Genomic DNA, 19,653 nt, shown 5'->3' with positions numbered 1-19,653 from the left:
GCATAACATTTTGCAACATGGAAAGCATAAGAACATGGAACATAGAACAAATACCTGTACTTAGAAAAGCGTTACGGGTTTTGAATGAATACCATATCGGAGGGGACACCTTTGCTGTGTGCAAAAGTGTATCGATTGATACGCTCTTCCGTTTCTAGATGCTCCGGTCTTCTTTGAGATCTCAGTGGACTAGGACTGATGTCAGCAGTCGCCATGCCCAACATGTGATGAAACTGCTATAGACAGACCTACACAGGGAGTCCCTTCAGCCCCACCCCTCGCTACCTACTGCAAAGACCCAGCTACCCTCACCCAGTTAACTTCATCTCTGACTCAAAGACTAACATTCAACTAGGTCACTTAATCATTTAATTTACTTCTTACTTGTGTGAAATGTCATTCATTATCCCATGATGTTTGAAAAAGATAAAGATGTCCAAAAGCCCCATAGCTTCCTACAAGCATTGGAGAGGAACGTGGGAGTTAAACTATGACATTTTAGGAAACCAGTATTTTGCATGGAGCAGAACATAGTCCAAATGAACCTGAGCTTTTAAAGAATGCCAAGCCAGGTCCCATTGGACCAGCTAAGCGGGGAAAATGAAAAGAGCCAGCTAAGAGACTAACACTGTTCGTGAGTGGGCTTGCTCCAGAGAGAATACTGCAATTCTGGAGCTCTGCTATTGAAAACGTCCCTTCAAATAGGATGGTTATTACGGCTTTTGTTACATAGTATTACCTGAGTCTTTTCTCCCCATGGCTGACACATGGACGCTATCATCTGAACAAAGACAGAGAGAAATTTACAGCATATTATAAGAAATAGTACTGTAAAGTCCACAGAAGCAAGCACACACAAACATTCAGGACCAGCAAGCAATACAAGACATCTAACAGTAAGCAAGCTGAGCCCTGACGAATTCTGACATAATGATGCAAGCTGCCAATCAAAAGCTATGTACATTGTTGTATATTGTTAGGTTTCACCAGTGAGGAGAATCAGTTTTGAATCTTCTTTCATGCCTTTGTATTTCTTAAAATAAAGTTTTATACAAACTGTATCGTTGCATTACGATCAGAATTCCAAATGTGTTGACATAAATATGTATAACATTCATGTGCCAGACAGAAAATTGCAGAAAAGGAGACCCTTAAAATCCTTAAATTCTTATCATTCCTTTTTCATAAAAATCTATTATGGTGTTTATGCAATATGTTTCACTGTTGACAATCTTATCTCTTAAGGTTGGAAAAATAACTAACTTCAAAAATCACACAAAACACCTTCTAGAAATAAACATGTCTCCGAACATGTTTCCTACATCCAGGCAGTTGTAACATTCTGATCAAAACGACCAGTTTGGTCAGAGCTATAGTTGTAGGATTAACAGAAAGATCTTACTAGGCAGCTCAATAGACAGTTTCTTGGCTGTATTGGCATCCTCTGTGAAAGAAAGCACAGTATTACTGGTATTAATTTGTGTTTTTAACTAGTCAATTTATTTGACTCTGGTGAGGAATATTTCGATTGACCCTTTGTGATGATTGACAAAAAAAAGCATGACAAATTGTGGCCTTGTAATCAGAAAAAATATGAAATGAAACCTCCAATTACTTTTACCAACAATTTCCAATGAATTAAATATGAATACATATAACACAATTCAAGACAAGAGAACCGGTATGGTATCAACATAATTGAGGTCTAGGACAAACCAAAACATGTATAATATCATCATATATATATATACACATAACATATAATACACATACAGTATACATGATGAGCATACGTGGCATGAATGGTACTTATGTGTGTATATTCCAAGCCTTCAGAAAGTATTCACACCCTTTGACTTATTCCACATTTTGTTGTGTTACAGCCTGAATTCCAAATGGATTAAATAGTTTTTTTCCCCCTCTCACCCATCTACACACAATACCTCATAATGACAAACTGAAAACATTCAATGTCATCTTGGTAAGCAACTCCAGTGTATGCTTGTCCTTGTGTTTTAGGTTATTGTCCTGCTGAAATGTGCATTTGTCTCCCAGTATCTGTTGGAAAGCAGACTGAACCAGGTTTTCCTCTAGGATTTTGCCTCTGTTTAGCTCTATTCTGTTTCTTTTTATCCTAAAAAAAACTCCCTAGTCTTTGCCACATTTTTAGCAGTTTTACTTTATTCCCTTATTGCAAACAGGATGCATGTTTTGGATTTTTTTTATTATGTACAGGCTTCCTTCTTTTCACTCTGTCATTTATGTTAGTATTGTGGAGTAACTACAATGTTGTTGATCCATCCTCCGTTTTTTCCTATCACAGCCATTCAACTCTGTAACTGTTTTAAAGTTACCATTGGCCTCATGGTGAAATCCCTGAGCGGTTTCCTTCCTCACCGGGCAACTGAGTTAGGAAGGACGCCTGTATCTTTGTAGCGACAGTGCATTATTGATACACCATCCAAAGTGTAATTAGTAACTTCACCATGCTCAAAAGGATATTCAGTCTTTTTTTTTTACCCATCTAACAATAGGTGCCCTTCTTTGTAAGGTATTGGAAAACATCCCTGGTCTTTGTAGTTGAATCTGTGTTTGAAATTCACTGCTTGACTGAGGGACCTTAAAGATGCGTGGGGTACCAAGATGAGGTAGTCATTCAAAAATCATGTTAAACACTATCATTACACACAGAGTGACTCCCTGCAACTTATTATGTGACTTATTAGGCACATTTTTACTCCTGAACTTATTTGGGCTTGCCATAACAAAGAGGTTGAATACTTATTGACTCAAGATATTATTGACTAAAGCTTTTCATTTTTAAGTAATTTGTAAACATTTCAAAAAACTTAATTCAACTTTGACATCATTGTGTGTAGGCCAGTGACACAAAATCTCAATTTAATCAATTTTAAATTCAGGCGGTAAGACAACAAAATGTAGAAAAAGTCAAGGTGTGTGAATACTTTCTGAAGGCATTGTATGTGTATATATACACAGTATACATGTCAGATGTGATCTTCACATCCATACCTTTATTTGAGAATTATAATAAATAAAGGTTTGTGTGCTTGTAGGAATTATGCTTTGGCATTTTTGAATTGGCATGCATGTAAACAACATATGTATGTGATATGCACAAACATATATTGCAATAGTTTAGGAGCTGATCCTGAATATTCTAACCAGCAAAATGCCATGTGCCAGTATTAAATGCATATCAGGAATATTTTCCAAAAATCTGAGAAAAACCTGCTGTCTAAAAGACAGGTAAGAGACCCATTCACCATCTATCCATAGTGTTCTCTATAGTTAAACTCTTCCCCACAGTAACTGTCTCCTGCAAAATTTACTTTTGGGGTGTTGATAGGAGCCCTGTCCTATAGTGGAGTCTCCATGGTAACCGACTTGACAAGATGGGAAAGGGGGGGAAATGAGGATGGTTTGTCATGGTTACCAACCTGGTGGTGGCGGTGGTGATGGGGTGTTGGTTGTAGCGTCATCATCTTTATCTGCAATAAAGGTGTGATTGACACAGACCCACCTATCAAAACGCTCCAAGTCCATCACCGGCAAGGCAGGCCAACAAGACAAGCCACAAGACAAAGCATGCAAGACAAGACAGGACATGGGACCGGCACGACACAACACCACCACATATGCATGTCTTTGAAATGGATAGATGAAGTGTACGAGACCACAAACGTGTTGATCGTGAGATCGAAACGTGTCCTGTGAGAGATCACACCAGTGTCTATGGGATGGGAGTGGACGGTGATGTGAGAGATCACACGTGTACTTAAGATAAAGGAATTATGCGTAACACCACAAGCTTGGTTTAGGAAAGCTGGAAGCACAAGTGAGAAGCACTGTGAGAGGAAGAGAGAGATTGAAGTTGACAAGCAGCGGCCAGAAGAACACACGAATGTCCACAAGGGATATGAAAGATTAAAGACCTAACTATCCAAGATAAGCCCTGTTACTTGAGAAACTTGTCGTCAATCAAAAGAGTAACTGAGCTCAGCTCCACCTCCAGAGACGTTATAGAGAGTAATGTTGGGCGGTATCCAGATTTTCATCCCGTTTCTGTACCACCCCGGGGTATACGGTATTACCGGAAATCCACACAAGGGGTGCTATTTCTTAAAAATAAGGGTGTGATAGAGAGAGCGTTCAAGGGGGTTGGGGGTTGAGTAAAACAGAAGCGACATATGAAACTGACCTTTGTTGTGGTAAAAAGGCACTGGAGCAATGCTGAGTGATGAGTGACAACTGCGGAGAGATATAACCTTCCATACATCTAGATCAGCTGCTGCTGCAGCGGCTGTCAACAGCACTGTGCTTGTTGCTACAGTGTAGCCTCACTATGAAACCTAGACCCTCAGCTATAAACAGTCTGTAAACTGTACTGAGAGGAATAGACACAGAAAACACACACGCCACGCACACAATAATACACACACAAACATACACACATCAACACATGTTTGTGCATACGCAAATAAACGTAGCCTACCTATATACACACACACACGTTCTTGCATATGCACATACACATGTTCGTGCATTTGCACAGACACACACACTCTTCCAGACCTGCTGGAGGTGGGGGTGGGGTAACCTGCACCGTAACAACTGGTTCTGGAGGTGGGGGTGGGGTAACCACTGTAACAACAGACTCTGGCGGTTGGGTAACCCCCATAACAACTGGTTCTGGAGGTGGTGGTGGTGGTGGGGTAACCCCCATAACAACTGGTTCTGGAGGTGGTGGTGGGGTAACCTCCATAACAACTGGTTCTGGAGGTGGTGGTGGGGTAACCATTGTAACAACAGGCTCTGGCGGTTGGGTAACCCCCATAACAACTGGTTCTGGAGGTGGTGGTGGTGGTGGGGTAACCCCCATAACAACTGGTTCTGGAGGTGGTGGTGGTGGTGGGGTAACCCCCATAACAACTGGTTCTGGAGGTGGTGGTGGTGGTGGGGTAACCCCCATAACAACTGGTTCTGGAGGTGGTGGTGGTGGTGGGGTAACCTCCATAACAACTGGTTCTGGAGGTGGTGGTGGGGTAACCACTGTAACAACAGGCTCTGGAGGTGGTGGTGGGGTAACCACTGTAACAACAGGCTCTGGCGGTTGGGTAACCTCCGTAACAACTGGCTCTGCTTCCTCCTTCACGGTTGCTGAATTGGGACAAGGCTCTCACAGATTAAAGTTACCGTCCATCTCCTCCACTCACACAGCACTAAGTTTCTTTCAGTCATCAATTTCTAATACAAACAAACTGCTAACTCCAACTGTATGTGCCGTAAAGTTGTCGTACTGAACTGTGCACACAGCAGACACACTGCATTTACATGTAGCCTATATGTGCTGTTTGACCATGACAAAGCTATCAGACACGACTTTGAGGACATTTCCGCCTTAGAAGAATTAGAAGTTATTGTATATAAAAATGCACTAGTCGACAATCTGCAGAAAGCAAAGCATGAACCAATGTATGGCTGTTGTAGTGTAAATGCCAATGAAGTTTATCATATTGGGTCATAGCAGCCATTGAGGCAAAAGGTGTCTCTGTCTGTCATTACAAACAGTGCTTCAATCCAAATAAAACCCTTATTCATACAGATTCTATCAGTCCATTGCCTGATTTGAATGTAACTTTGGCCCATATGATCTATTGGGAGAAGATAAAGGGCCTTAGCAAAGACCAGCACTATGGATCTGACTACTACAGACTAGAGTCAAACTGCTTCAATCAATGGTTTGAGAGTGGAACAATTGAACGGACGCGCTTGTTACTATTTATGAGTAGGGCCTGGAGTTTTTCCTAACCATATGACCTGATCAGGAAAAACTCTGGGCCTTCAGTTATAGTAAACAGCATGCGCTTTGACTGTGAATGGCTTGAGACTGAGTGAATTTGACTTACCAGGCGGTGGGGGTGAGCAAGGGGACGGGGCCTCCTCCTTTACTTCAGAGTTCACAGACTCGACTTGCTCTTTAGCCCCGACCGCAACCGCCTCTGGTTCTGGTTCTTTAGACCCATTCTCTACTGGTTCTGGCTTAAGCACCTCTATGGGCTGTGGATCCTTCCCCTCAGTCTCTACCGGTTGTTCTGTACAGCAGATAACAGTGCCAGGCTGGAGCAGCATGCCTTGAGCAAAAGCACTGGCAGCCTCTCAAAACACTGCAGTATATATATATATATATATGAGGTGCTGGCTGGGCATGAATAAGCATAGATAGCCAGCAACCAGAATGGGTCTTTCCATTGACAGTCATGTCTGAATGCATGACAGGTGATCAAAATTGATACAAATTATAAAAAGTTATCTTTGCCAACCACCAAGTAAAAATTAAGGGATGTTACCAATCTGGTCATTGCACATCTATAGCTAGTCCTGGAGGCTTCAAGGAAGTATAGTTTTACTTATTCAGCAAGCTTGTACAAGTCTTAATTGCAATGTACCACAAGCTCTAAAAAAACGATTTTCATTATTTCACATAGCAAATCATAACAGTTCCCAGAAATTTGAACGTGACATTGTCAACGGAATCTATTATAAGTCTAATGACGGCTACCTGCTGAATGTAACAATTAAACCTATACTTCCTCATTCACACTGAATGTACTTCCTGTGGACAATTCCATATTCCAATACAATACTTCAGCACCTCATACAGACACACACACAACATTGACATACTTGGTAGAACAAGCACAAGCCAGTATTGGGGACAAAGCATCACAGCAATGCGAGCACGGGAGTGTGTTACAGTAGCAGCAGTGCAACTACGGAATTATGTGCATCATATGTGCTCTTTATCAGGAAGTTGATTTATTCGGATCGCACGTGGACTATTTCGACTTATATGCGTTATGTTTGCATGTGAACGTGTGTGTCGTCGAGGAACAGTTGAGAAATCCCATTACAAAACAAGAAAAACAAGAACGGTGGACACACAACAACAAACACGCGTGTTGTCAGTGTGGTGTGCAAATTAATCACCTGGGAAGAGTGGGGAAGGGGAGAAAAGAGGGGCATGACACCAGTGCATGGTTACCCACCTGGGGGTGGAGGTGAGACCTCGAGGGATATCTCAGGTGTGGGCATTGGCGCCTCACTACTGTCTGTGGCAACACTCTCTGAGTATGTGACAAATATAGCAGGGATGAAAGAGCTGCATTTAATAGCGCAAAGCCTCCACATCTATCCTTTAACATACTCACTCTCACACCAATGGGCATACTAACTCACTGTATGCCCGACCTCACTCGCCATTTTCCACTCAGTCACACACAGATTGGGACACATACAGTAAATCTACTGTGTTCGTTCGTACATATGCATGCACAATATCAAGTGGGATATTTTCTGAGTGTAGATGAACAAATTTTCCCTTCAAGATTTTTTTTGTAGAGCCATTTGGCTGAACCAGATTCATTGTTTTGGTGCTTGACCATGAGGGAATGTATTTTTATTTATTTTAAATGTAACCTTTATTTAAACTAGGCAAGTCAGTTAAGAACAAATTCTTATTTACAATGACGGCCTAGGAACAATGGGTTAACTGCCTTGTTCAGGGGCAGAACGACAGATTTGTACCTTGTCAGCTCTGGGATTCGATTCAGCAACCTTTCGGTTACTGGCTCAACGCTCTAGGCTACCTGCCGCCCCAAAGTTGATGGATGAAATACATTACAGGTTTCAAATGTGTCCTTCACTTACTGTATGACAGGTTTATTCCGAATTCATTTTGTCCAAATCTTTCTGGAGTATTCTTACTTTTGACTTTAAACTACACTATCAAATCTGAGACAATTCTCATTCTGAAGCACAATTGCGATATTTATGGCACAATTACGATTTAATACTTTCAGAGAAGAACGTAAAATCAAATAAGTGCCTGGCCAGGGATACATTTAGCCTAAACCTGTCTGTGAGGAAAGCTATTCCCCCCACTGTACGAAGCCACAGGCCCAAGACGCTGCCGCTACTCCCAAGGTCAAAGCCTGGTGTCGGCAGGCAGCCAATAACATGCCAGCGCCCTGGTCACATGGGGGGGGGGGGGGGGGCAGGAGCGTCAGCTGAATCAACAGGCCTGGATCAGCCGGTCCGCCGGGGGAATGTGTAGATTCTGACCACTCGGTCGTCACCACTGACCACTGAGCCACAGTAGTACAACAGTTATATTGCCAAGGACATGTAGACCCTCCACATTTACACTTTTGCAGTGTTTAAACCAGTGACCGTGTTTCCACATTCACACTGAAGTCGGAAGTGGAGTAGTCACATCCCATACAGCCTCAGTAGTACCTTAATGTGATTTATCATTTGCACAAACATGGTTTCCACCATCCAATAGACCAAAACTGCCAACCTAATATGGGATACATTCTCTCCTGCTTGACATAACCAATGTTTCCCATAATAATTCTCTCATACCAACTGGTCTGCTCAAAGCCAGTGCTGTGTGAGGTGAAAGAACATTGTTCGGCATCACCCTTTACTGACCTTTTTCACCATTGGGCGTCTCATCTGCAAAACAGAGACAAAAGAGAACAATTCAAAAGGGGGCATTTTTGATCTAGTCAATTTGTTGCGTGCCACAGCAACTATCAAAATATTGATACTGTAAGTGGACACATCAAAGCAGCATGTGACCGTTTTGAAGGTCAGATGTATACATGTTACACAGTTTAATGTATAGTATCATGACTAGGATGCTACTGCTATAAGCCTATGTCTTATGTCCCCAGTGAGCCACATCATCCCTGTGGTGCACAGCACCTTGTGTCTGGACACTATATATTTGATTTATTTATTTATTTATTTTATTTCACCTTTATTTAACCAGGTAGGCTAGTTGAGAACAAGTTCTCATTTGCAACTGGGACCTGGCCAAGATAAAGCACAGCAATTCAACACATACAACAACACAGAGTTACACATGGAATAAACAAAACATACAGTCAATAATACAGTAGAACACATAAGAATACAGTAGAAACTGATTATAAAGGTACCAATTGACACACGTTGTTTGAACTCTGCACTGTCTGGACTGATCAAACCCGCATCATGGCACCTATTTGGACACTACAATCTAAACCTATTAAAGGGACCTAAAGCTAGGCCTCAGTGGATCAACGTCTCTATACATCCCTTGGTACACCCTAGCCTATTGGGTTTGAATGTTTACCTTGTGTGTTATTAATGGGCTAATGAAACAGAGTCACCTGTGTTCTCGTCTGGTCCTTACCAGAAGGTTAGATTGAAAATCCCCACTTTTGCGCAACACAGTGGTTCTTCCTCTTTCCTCTTCCTATTGAAAGTCAATGCAAATTTCACAAAGTTCCATTCTGATGTCATGTGTCAATATGCAAACTGGAGGAAAGGGGATTCCACCCAATCGTCACATTAGCCTGGTAGACTGAGGATGGATTACACAGTAACAGGCAAACACAGACATGGAGACCCCAGCAGACAGTGACAGATAGAGGCTACAAGAAGAGCACTTACCCCAAGACTGATATCAACCCACAGGGACTTTGGCATCAATAATAACAGATGTATATCTTGAGCCTGATAACCACGCTTATACCACTCACATTTGCATACAGTACAAGAAAACACAGGCTTTTTTTTGGGGGGGGGGGGGGGGGGGGGCATCACACATACTGGCATCACACATAAAGTAAATAGGATGATTAGAAAGGAGGAGTCTTAGTGATTGACAAAAGGAAAAATGAGAGTGGCCGTGTCTAAATACCCGAATGCCGTGTCTGCAACAAGACGTCTATTTCCTATGCTTCACCAGCACATTGGTGCGTGACGATATACATTTTAGAAAAGTGCAAGTATTCCAGAGAAATATACTGCAATTGGCATAATACATTTTACAGGCTTTTACATGTAATATGTTTGATGCTGAAAGCTATCCTTTTCCATATTTTTCAGGAGTTAAAAGTTCCAGGTGCATGGTAACAATTCGATAATTTGAAAGAAAAGGGAAACCCGCACACTGCTCTCGCTAGTATCACTGTTGTTTATGACGAAAAAAGAACCCCGCATACTGCTCTCGCTAGTATCACTGTTGTTTATGACGAAAAAAGAACCCCGCATACTGCTCTCGCTAGTATCACTGTTGTTTATGACGAAAAAAGAACCCCGCATACTGCTCTCGCTAGTATCACTGTTGTTTATGATGAAAAAAGAAACCTGCACACTGCTCTCGCTAGTAGCACTTTTTTATTGAAGCTTACGTGTCTGCCTCTCGGCCTTCGTCAGAGATTTTTGCTCTACTAAACTAAATAAACCATCTTTTGTATAATAATTGATTACATTTCAATAGCGCTTTCATAATCTCAAAGTGCATCAAAAGTAAAAAACAAAGAAGCAATACATCATGAGTAGTCTAGCTTTAGTTAGCTAGGTCAACCAATACATCATCATGAGTAGCCTAGCTTTAGTTAGCTAGGTCAACCAATACATCATCATGAGTAGCCTAGCTTTAGTTAGCTAGGTCAACCAATACATCATCATGAGTAGCCTAGCTTTAGTTAGCTAGGTCAACCAATACATCATCATGAGTAGCCTAGCTTTAGTTAGCTAGATCAACCAATACATCATCATGAGTAGCCTAGCTTTAGTTAGCTAGGTCAACCAAGTCTGAGTGCATGCATCCTCCAAAGATGGAGGGGACAGTTCATGGCTTGATCAGAGGAAGGTGTTCAGGGACATGGTTGATGAAGATGGAGTCTGATGACGATCTTGTTGTGGGCTGCTCTGGGAGTCGGGTAATTCTGGACTTCCTTCACAATGTATAGCACCCACTTGGGTGATGCCTCAGCAGCTCTGGGTGCCAGAAATCTCACCACCCGAGTAGTAACCAGTCGTCCTCATTACGAGCCATCTGCCTCAGCACTGCATTCTTCTACTGCATCTGTCATTACTTTCAAGCTTCAGGTGACTCTTCCATTAATACATCCAAATGCTAACTTTTTAGCTAACGTAAGCCCAAAACAACAACACGGAAAGGTCACTGGGTGGGTCTACAGATGATAATTTCCGGTTCATATGAAGACGTAACTGACGGTGCGTTCAAGACAGCGGGGAACTTAGGGGGAAAAAAACTGCTACGATTGGGAAAATTCTTTTTGAACGGTCATCCAACTCGGAATTACAAGTCAGAAACTCTGGCATCAACTTTGAGCTTTGACTTCTCTGATCTGAAGATCACCGACGTTCTGATTTTTCCCAGTCTGAGCTTGTTTTGTTTCCGTATTCCCAGTTGTCTTGAACGGACCAAAAGTAGTACATTTCGGCCGTGGCATACTGCATACTTTTTACTAAACAGTGTGTGCTAAATAGTATGTAGTACGATTAGTACACAGTATGCAGTTTAAGGAAGTAGTAGGCAAGCCAGATTTCGGACACGGACACTGACTGACTGAGCAAGGGAAGGAGAGGAAAAAGAGAGGGGGTGTAGGGGGAATTTTTGGAAGGTGATGACAGTGTACTCCCACAACTCTGTTGCTAGCCTGTCCATTTCCACAGAGAGTGGCACTCAGCGATGAGCACTAGGCCTGGCACAACAGCCTGTGAATTCTGAAAGGGATGCCAGCCTTGCCACGCTACACTGTGCCAGGCAAGACAGGTCCTTTGTTAATGATCTGGAGAAAAACTGTGCATTACTGAGCCATTCCTGTCTCACTCTCTCTGTAAGACAGTCTGCCATGCCCCATTGTGACTTCTCTGTCCTCTCCCTTCACATCTATTGCCTTTGCCAATTTCCTCTGTCTTTTTAATATACAGTAACTCCCATCCATCGCTCATTCCTAAATCCCTGTGTGCCTAATTACAGTAATACTGTACATACTGTAATCCAAAGTCCATACACTATTAGATCCATAATGACTTCCCAACCACTCGACTCTCCAGTCTGCAACACAGCCAAAACCCTGTTGTCCAGCTACTCCTTTGTGATTCCCACCGGACACTCCAGTTCAGATTTAGACCTTGTCACACCTCACCAAAAACTTGACGTTGGCTCATCACATCAGAATCCTATAGGGTCTCACAAATACACACATCAATGTGCATTACAGGGAGGCATTCTTTGTCTCCTCGTGGAGATCATGAGCGCAGAGAAAGGTTTTGTTTCACCTCAGTGAACTCCCCAGTGCAGCTGACCACGCTGCAGGTATGTTCAGCTGTCGCCCCTGCTGCTGTGCAGACAGATGGGCTCATGGTGATCCCAATGAGAGCCAAGCTGCCGTCTCTTCTTAATATAGACCCCAGAACTTTTGAATGCACACCTTTTATCATCACCCCTTCTTTGTGACTATTGTGTGTCAGTCGGACCAGCGGTCCACATAAGGGATAGTGTCCGTTCGTTGCAGAATGACAGACTCTTGATTCCTAGGAGCGCTGAGAATGAGTGCTGCTAGAAGTGAAAAGGCCACAGAAAGAAACTGCTGACAACCTCAGTGTGGATGTGGGGCTGTGGTTTGGTGATTAGCAGCCAACAGGGTCTCCCTGTGTTGTTTACCTAAGGGCTTGATTTATGTGGAGTGGAATTCGGAAAGCGACGACCATGCTGTCTGAGGTAACGGAGCAGGGAGAGTGATGAGGGCTGAGCGGTTGTTAATATACCGAGGTGAGGATGTGGGCTTTCTTCCCACTGAAACCCAAGACTTTTGCTGAGAACAGGCACAGTCTGTGTAGTGGATGATGCTGGTCTTTTGACTCTGGGTGGGAGTTTTAATGACCGTACGTCTGACCCATTAGTGCCCTGAGTGAATCATCATCTAAAATGATGGTGTGACAATGGCGGGAGGTGAGGGAGAAAGTGAGGGAGTGAGAGCGCAAGAGAGAGAGAGCGAGAGACAGCGAGCGAGAGAGGATTAAAAGTCTGCTCATTATGAACTATTTCAGGGACCAAGGAATCCAGGTCCCAAGAGCTCCAAGGGCCACTCAGCCAGCCAGTCAGTCTGTCATCTCTCATCCTGCTTTTTAAAGACTTGGTTCTGCAGTCTAAACCAACACCACATCCAGCAGCCTCCTCCTCTTCAGCTGTTCAGAGTCATTTATAACAACAATACTTTTTTCACAGTCATTTATCTAGTCTTCTGCAACAGAGCAGCTATTTATGGAAGGCGGTTGTTTGTGGACTGGCATGCAACTGCCTCCCCTTCCCCTATGTGTTTGTCTCCAACGGGATGATGAATGATTATTATGCTGGATGAACTTTCTGGAGGCATCTCTCCTGTACTAGTAAAACCCACTTTATAGTAGTGCTGTGTGTTATATGTGTACAAGAGGAAGCTAAGCTGTCCAACAGTGTCATGGTGCCTCACCCCAAAGCGACGTTGTAGATGTTAAACTTCTAGCTCACCCAGCCTCTGCTACACTACATTGAGATGTTGACATTTATTGAGAGCCCTATCAAAGCAACACGGGCAAACAATAAACTGGTACTGAAACGCGAATGAGGCCAGTAAAGTGAATGGTATGTTTTTGTGCTCACAGCTGACTTTGTAAAGATGCCAAAAGGTGGATTGGACCGGTTGCTGCATACCTGGTCTAGTCCCAAAATGTATTGCCGCCATATTTATTGTATCATTCCCATGAAAGCAATCTTGCAAAGCCCTCCCATTCTAGCCTATAAGCCCCATGGTCCTGCAGGGGAGAGAATACACCGGCAGAGTGGCCTGGATGTATGTGTGGAGAGAAGAGAGTGTGTGCTATTCCTGATGTGTGGGTACTGCTGCAGATAAAGCTACGGTCCACCAGAAGATAAACGGTTTTAGAAGAAAACTTGTTATTCACTCCGTTGTGGTGGTGTTCAAGTGATGAATATACTGTTCTGTTCCTCTACATGGGAATGTCTTACTATTGAGCAAAGTCCCCAAAGACCGGAACTAATGGAGAGGGAGGAAGTACTAGAATAGCAGAATTACAAACAAGACGGACACAGAGTGATTAAGTCTATGCAGACTAGCAGCGATATGCTATTGAGGGCTCTGCCATAGAAAGGAGGAGGGAGATGAATATGGAGTTGAATATGGGGAATGGGTTTGAGGAATCTTGTTTGGCACAATAACATGTCATCCACCCTACCATCGATTCATCAGTCATCAGCAAGACCGAGGACAGAATGTATCCATCATCCGGAAGGCATCTTCATCCCAACACGATCCCAGGAGTCCATCCAGATTGCATCACCCTTCAGGGGTCTTCCTCGCTGGTGTCCAGCTCAGGCCAGCGCAAAGCACCAGGGATCATTAACATTCCTCCACCAGGGCTCATCACGTCTCCCTCCAGTGGGCTTCTAATCACCATGAGACCACTGTCCATCATGCCAACAGCAGCAACAACAGTTTTTTTTATAAACCTCCTGAATCTCCATCTCCACAGATGAGGTAGAAACATCCAAGCAGAAATACAATACTGTTGTCGCCAAAGTCACTTTCTCAATTACCGTGAACAAATTCCTGGGAACTCTCAAAGTATAGTTTGGAGAACTTATTTTGTCTAATGCTAAATGACTACTCAATAATGCCAACAAACGAAATAATAATATTCTGTTGTACAGTACAGTTTTCTGAAACCCTTTCTGTACACTCAGTGAGGAGAACAGGGGCGCTCCTACCTTTTTTTGTGGGCTCTGGCATCTTGAGCCGGGTCCCAAGAAAAGCGTCAACGAATGAAAAGCTGCAGGTCGGTAGGTGCCTTCAGATCAGCGTGATTGTATGGGAGGCCAGGTGGGGCGTGGGAGCCCTCAGTCCAGAGGGAGAGAGATAAAGATGGGCGACCACCAGGGAAATTCTCTGGGACCCACAGACCAGAGTGATGGGAAGAGATGAGCAGGGCACAGTGTGGGACAGTATGGGAATCTCAATGGGGGAGAGGCGGCACTGTGACACATCTAGGAGACAGGCTTCCTATCTTTATATAGCAGAGCAGCAGGCCCCTCCTCTCTCTAGCTGACAGTACAGCTCCATCCTGCCCCCAGCATCACTGTCCTCACTGGCCTCTATGCCAGCTCTATAGGCTGCTCTCCCAGGGATTCGGTGTGGTGCTAGGTGGGGAGACTCTGGCAGAGGAGTGGTTCTTATTCTAACGGCTCTAATTCCTCGTCCAAACTGTGGTGGATCCAAATGATTGGTTTCTGATGACTTCCTGAAGGTTGTCAGATGAAAGGATGCTGAGGTTAGCACTATGACGTACATAACTGGCCAGCCGCCAGTTTACTTTGAATTTCACACTGGCCCCTCAGGGCTGTGTGGCATCAAATGTCTTGCTGTACAGGTGTGATGTAATCTGATAGGGGTACATACGTTACTATCCTGGAACTCTAAAATATAATATCAAAACCGGTACAGATAACACACTGTTTGTGAAATAGATACACTTTTAGGAGTAATACATGTATGCACATTCAAAAAACAGAATTGTGACAGAACATTTCAACTGTGGCTTAATTCATTATTGTAATATATAGAAGGCAGACAGAGGCTCTTGGAACATCCGTTGCCTATACAGTATCAAAATAAACAGCACTTTGGGAGTACAACACTTTGTGGATTTATTTAGTGTTCCGTGAAGTGGATGCCACCATTGACCAGGCTATCAACCCTGAATGAGGTGGACAGTTTGTGGGTGGGGCAAAACATCGTAGGGTTGCAAAATTCCTGGAACTTTCAATAAATTCTCTGGTTTTCCCGGAATCCCGGTTGGAGGATTCCCAGAGTCAGGCGGTAATAAGCAGGACATCTGGAACCCTCCAACCAGGATTTCTGGAAAACTGGGGAATTTATTTAACGTTCCAGGAATTTTGCAACCCTACGCATCAGTCAGGGTTCCGGGAATGCAAACAGTAGAAAACAAAATAAGGCAATGAGGGAGGAGACTGGTCAGTTATGAAGAGTGGTAAATAGGGCATAAAAGCCAATGAGACATTTCGGGCGTGAGATTAATCTGATAGTTCCTGATGATTCAGTCACATTTGTTAGGCCTATACCAAGAGCTATTTGAGTGACTTTGTGGGTTCGTTGCACATAAAAAGATTGAGAAGACAAGCTTATATAGACTTTATGCCAAGTGTCAGAGATCTGTGTAATCCTCGGGGGATGCTGTCCAAGTAAGTAGGCCTGCCTGCGGGGCCAATAAATGCTGGAGAGCTGCCTGGGCGGTGGTTATATGGCCTATACTTAGAAAGCTGTCATGAACCTTGACATTTGACATATCCGACATGGAAAGGGGGTTTGATAGAGAATTTTGAGATTGGTGCGGTTGCTAGGAGGCTAATTAACCTTTTAGCACGTCGGGTGAGTGATAAATCAGGCAGTGGTCTCTAGAGAGGCTGTGACGATTCGGTCAACAAGGCTTAAAGCTGTTGGGACTTAAAAGGAGAGGTCATCTTGGTGCTTTTATAAAACACACAATGAGGGCTTCTTATTGTGGGCAGTCCCAGGCTCCTGCTGAGACTTAACATAACATAACCACTCAACACCAGGATCCCATTTCCCCAACACTTCAGTTGTTCCTGAAAACTGTTCCACTGCATCTTGTGCTATCATTCACTGAATCAACAACAAACCAAGATGTGGCCAATATCAGCGCAGCGCTGCCCCTGTCCATTGAACACAAAAGACCACAGAAGACTGTTTACTGTATCTGAAACAACATCTCTGCCTGCAGCCTTTCAGGCAATCCTATTGAAATGGGACATTAAAGCCCTTCGTAAAGAAACCCTGCAACTAATTTGTTGAATCTCTACATATGATACTGCACACCGACTATGCACATTGTCTCCTAATGACGTGGAAGACTTTAATGATTCACACCAGACAGATTTCATGAAGAAAAAAACGTGTCCTTACTTAGGCCTAGTGTTAGGTGACTGCCTTCACAGATAGTTTTGAAGTATGTGGCCTTTCTTGGTAACAGACACACACAGGCTCTGTACCCCATTTATAACTCAGAGTGGGCTCCAGTGGTAAATGCAAGGCTTAGGGCAGTATCATGTGGGTCTGCTACAAAGAGCACACAAAACCATTTGGAATTGCCTGGTCTGGGCAGGAGTTGGCATCCCAGGGGAGATTTACCCATGAGGTCACCCTTGAGAGCTGATAGGGACAACCAGGGGGAAACAGCACCCCTCAGAGGAACAACACTGACCCCTGCTGGTCACACAAGGACACAACAGCTCTTACCTTTCTACCCATTAACACATGATGAAACTAACACCAACACATACACATGACATGCTCCCAGGCATGTACACATGCAGTATGTAGACACACTCTAGTCAATGATTACATGAAATTGTTAACCTCACACAAAAGAAGAGATCACACAGACCAGGCAAAGTATCACACTCAGCCAAGAGACAGACTGCTATTACAGTGATGCTCATTACTGCATAATTCTGTTCCCAGAGGAGAATGGCCCATTTTAAACGTTGAGGGTAGCATGGAAAGTAGACTGTAAATAGACTCACTCCTACCTCCTCATGGTGATGGAACTCCCCATGCTCTGATCAAATGTCTCTCTAACTTCAGGGTCCAGTTTTTTAAAGGTTATCTCTCCGGATTTTGGCTATCGGATAGGATTAAATGCAAAGAAATAGAATGAATAGAACATTCAAGTCAATGATTCATCCGTTCTATGTTTATGCATTTAATCCTATCCAATAGGTGAAATACAGATGGATAACTTTGGAAAAACTGGGCCCAGGAGGCATTCCTGAGAGCAGAGGCATATGAAACTCTCTGGACTGGTTGATGAAAATTTCCAGAACCCTCCAGCTCTCCAGTCCATGTGCCAAGAAATATTGAGCTTGAATGACAAAAATATGCTTTACTAGGTCTACTGTAGTAACATAATAGGTCTATTGCCAAAATTCTATCCTAATATTTATGTATAGCCTTGAAATATTTTCCTGCAATATGGGCCCCTCTAACCAACAGTATTTGGCACTGTTTAGGGCTATTGTATGGGTAGTATAGTAAAATGACACCTAGGAACAGCCAACCGTTGTAGGCCTAATCGAACACATCTGTAGCAATTAGGCTGACAGCCAACCAAAATATTTTTATTCAGTCAGTTGGCTCGAAAACTTTATACGCTTCATGTAGGGGGCATATTAATTCCACCGATTACGGAACGAAACGGGGAGGGACATACCTGAATGTGTCCAATAGAAACTCGCTTCGTTTTGCAACTGGCGGAATGAATACACTGACCCCTTGCCTACTCTTCACGAACTACTAAAACGGAAAATGCCCTTGACCAAAATATAGGCCTATGAAAGAAAATGCAGTATCCCGAACTCACCTCGGCACTCTGCAGCGTTGTCTCAACTGGTTTTTATGTATAATCAATAGGCCTACATACTTTTTCAAAGAAACGTTTACATGGTGTTTATAAGGTGGAAACATGGCATCTCTCGATCGTGTCAACCGTTCTTATTACACCTCAGTGGTGTCAACAGCTGGGCAGGTGAGATTAATAATTATGCACGCGCTCCACAGCGGCCTCAGATTTTTCCTGCGGTGTATTTAGTTCCCATCATGCAAATGTCGAGACATAATTACATTTAGTTGAAAAACTGAATGGATTATGTAATTACATGAATTGAAAATGCGTCAATACCAGACTAGTCCCCCGACATGGTCACGTGGTCTGGGTATTTTTTTCAATTATTATTTTTATTATACTTTATTAACATTTAACAAGAAAGAAACATAAGTAAACATAAATATTATAAAATATATATAATAAACTGGGGTGGTTCGAGCCCTTAATGCTGATTGGCTCAAAGCCGTGGTATATTTATGCAGTAAGGCCTAGGAGGTGTGGTACTGTATATGGCCAATAAGGGCTGGCCTTATGCGATGCAACGTGGAGTGCTAGGACACTGCCCTTAGCCGTGGTATATTGGCCATATATCACAACCCCCCGGGGTGCCGTATTACTATTATAAACTAGTTACCAACGTAATTAGAGCAGTACAAATAAATGTTTTGTCATACCCATTGTATACGGTCTGAAATACCAAGCCTTTCAGCCAGTCAGCATTCAGGGCTCGAACCACCCAGTTTATAACAGACCTTATATCAAGGGTATGACAAAATGTTTATTTTTACTCTTCTAATTACATTAGTAACCAGTTTATAACCACAATAAGGCACCTCAGGGGATTTGTGTTATATGGCCAATATGCCATGGCTAAGGGCTGTATCCAGGGTTGCGTCTTGCCTAAGAACAGCCCTTAGCTGTGGTATATTAGCCATATACCACACCCCCTCGGGCATTATTGCCTAAATGTACACTGAGTATATAAACCATTAATTGATTTAGGCTATAGATTTTTAACAGTAGCTAGGCCTGCTGTGTGAGATTTTACAGGTACAGTTGAAGTCGGAAGTTTACATACACTTATGTTGGAGTCATTAAAACTCGTTTTTCAACCTCTTCACAAATTTCTTGTTAACAAACTATAGTTTTGGCATCTTTACGACATCTACTTTGTGCATGACACAAGTCATTTTTCCAATAATTGTTTACAGACAGATTATTTCACTTATAATTCACTGTATCACAATTCCAGTGGGTCAGAAGTTTACATACACTAAGTTG

The 19,653-nt window shown here is 43.0% G+C and overlaps 1 protein-coding gene across 16 annotated transcripts in view; it reads right to left on the bottom strand.

The window, feature by feature from the left end:
- Nucleotides 1-14,983, bottom strand: part of LOC106609429 (myosin binding protein C1) — a 33,632-nt gene extending 18,649 nt beyond the window's left edge. Inside the window, exons 1-8 of one of the 16 annotated variants that reach the window (XM_045722072.2) lie at nt 14,660-14,983; nt 8,518-8,541; nt 7,071-7,148; nt 5,931-6,116; nt 4,597-5,181; nt 3,462-3,512; nt 1,403-1,444; nt 740-781 (exon numbers count right to left, since the gene is read on the bottom strand). In XM_045722072.2, coding sequence (XP_045578028.2) covers nt 740-781; nt 1,403-1,444; nt 3,462-3,512; nt 4,597-5,181; nt 5,931-6,116; nt 7,071-7,148; nt 8,518-8,541; nt 14,660-14,681 — 1,030 coding nt within the window. In that variant the 5' untranslated portion in view covers nt 14,682-14,983. The remainder of the gene's footprint in view (nt 1-739; nt 782-1,402; nt 1,445-3,461; nt 3,513-4,596; nt 5,182-5,930; nt 6,117-7,070; nt 7,149-8,517; nt 8,542-14,659) is intronic. The other 15 variants (XM_045722068.2, XM_045722073.2, XM_045722070.2 and 12 more) reach the window with 15 other exon arrangements.
- Between the last annotated feature and the right edge of the window lie 4,670 nt (nt 14,984-19,653).

Source organism: Salmo salar, chromosome 07, assembly GCF_965601325.2.
Source record: "Salmo salar chromosome 07, fSalSal1, whole genome shotgun sequence".
NCBI classification, from domain to species: domain Eukaryota; kingdom Metazoa; phylum Chordata; class Actinopteri; order Salmoniformes; family Salmonidae; genus Salmo; species Salmo salar.
The sequence above is the reverse complement of the archived record's forward strand: the minus strand, read 5'-3'. Positions and strand labels throughout refer to the sequence as shown.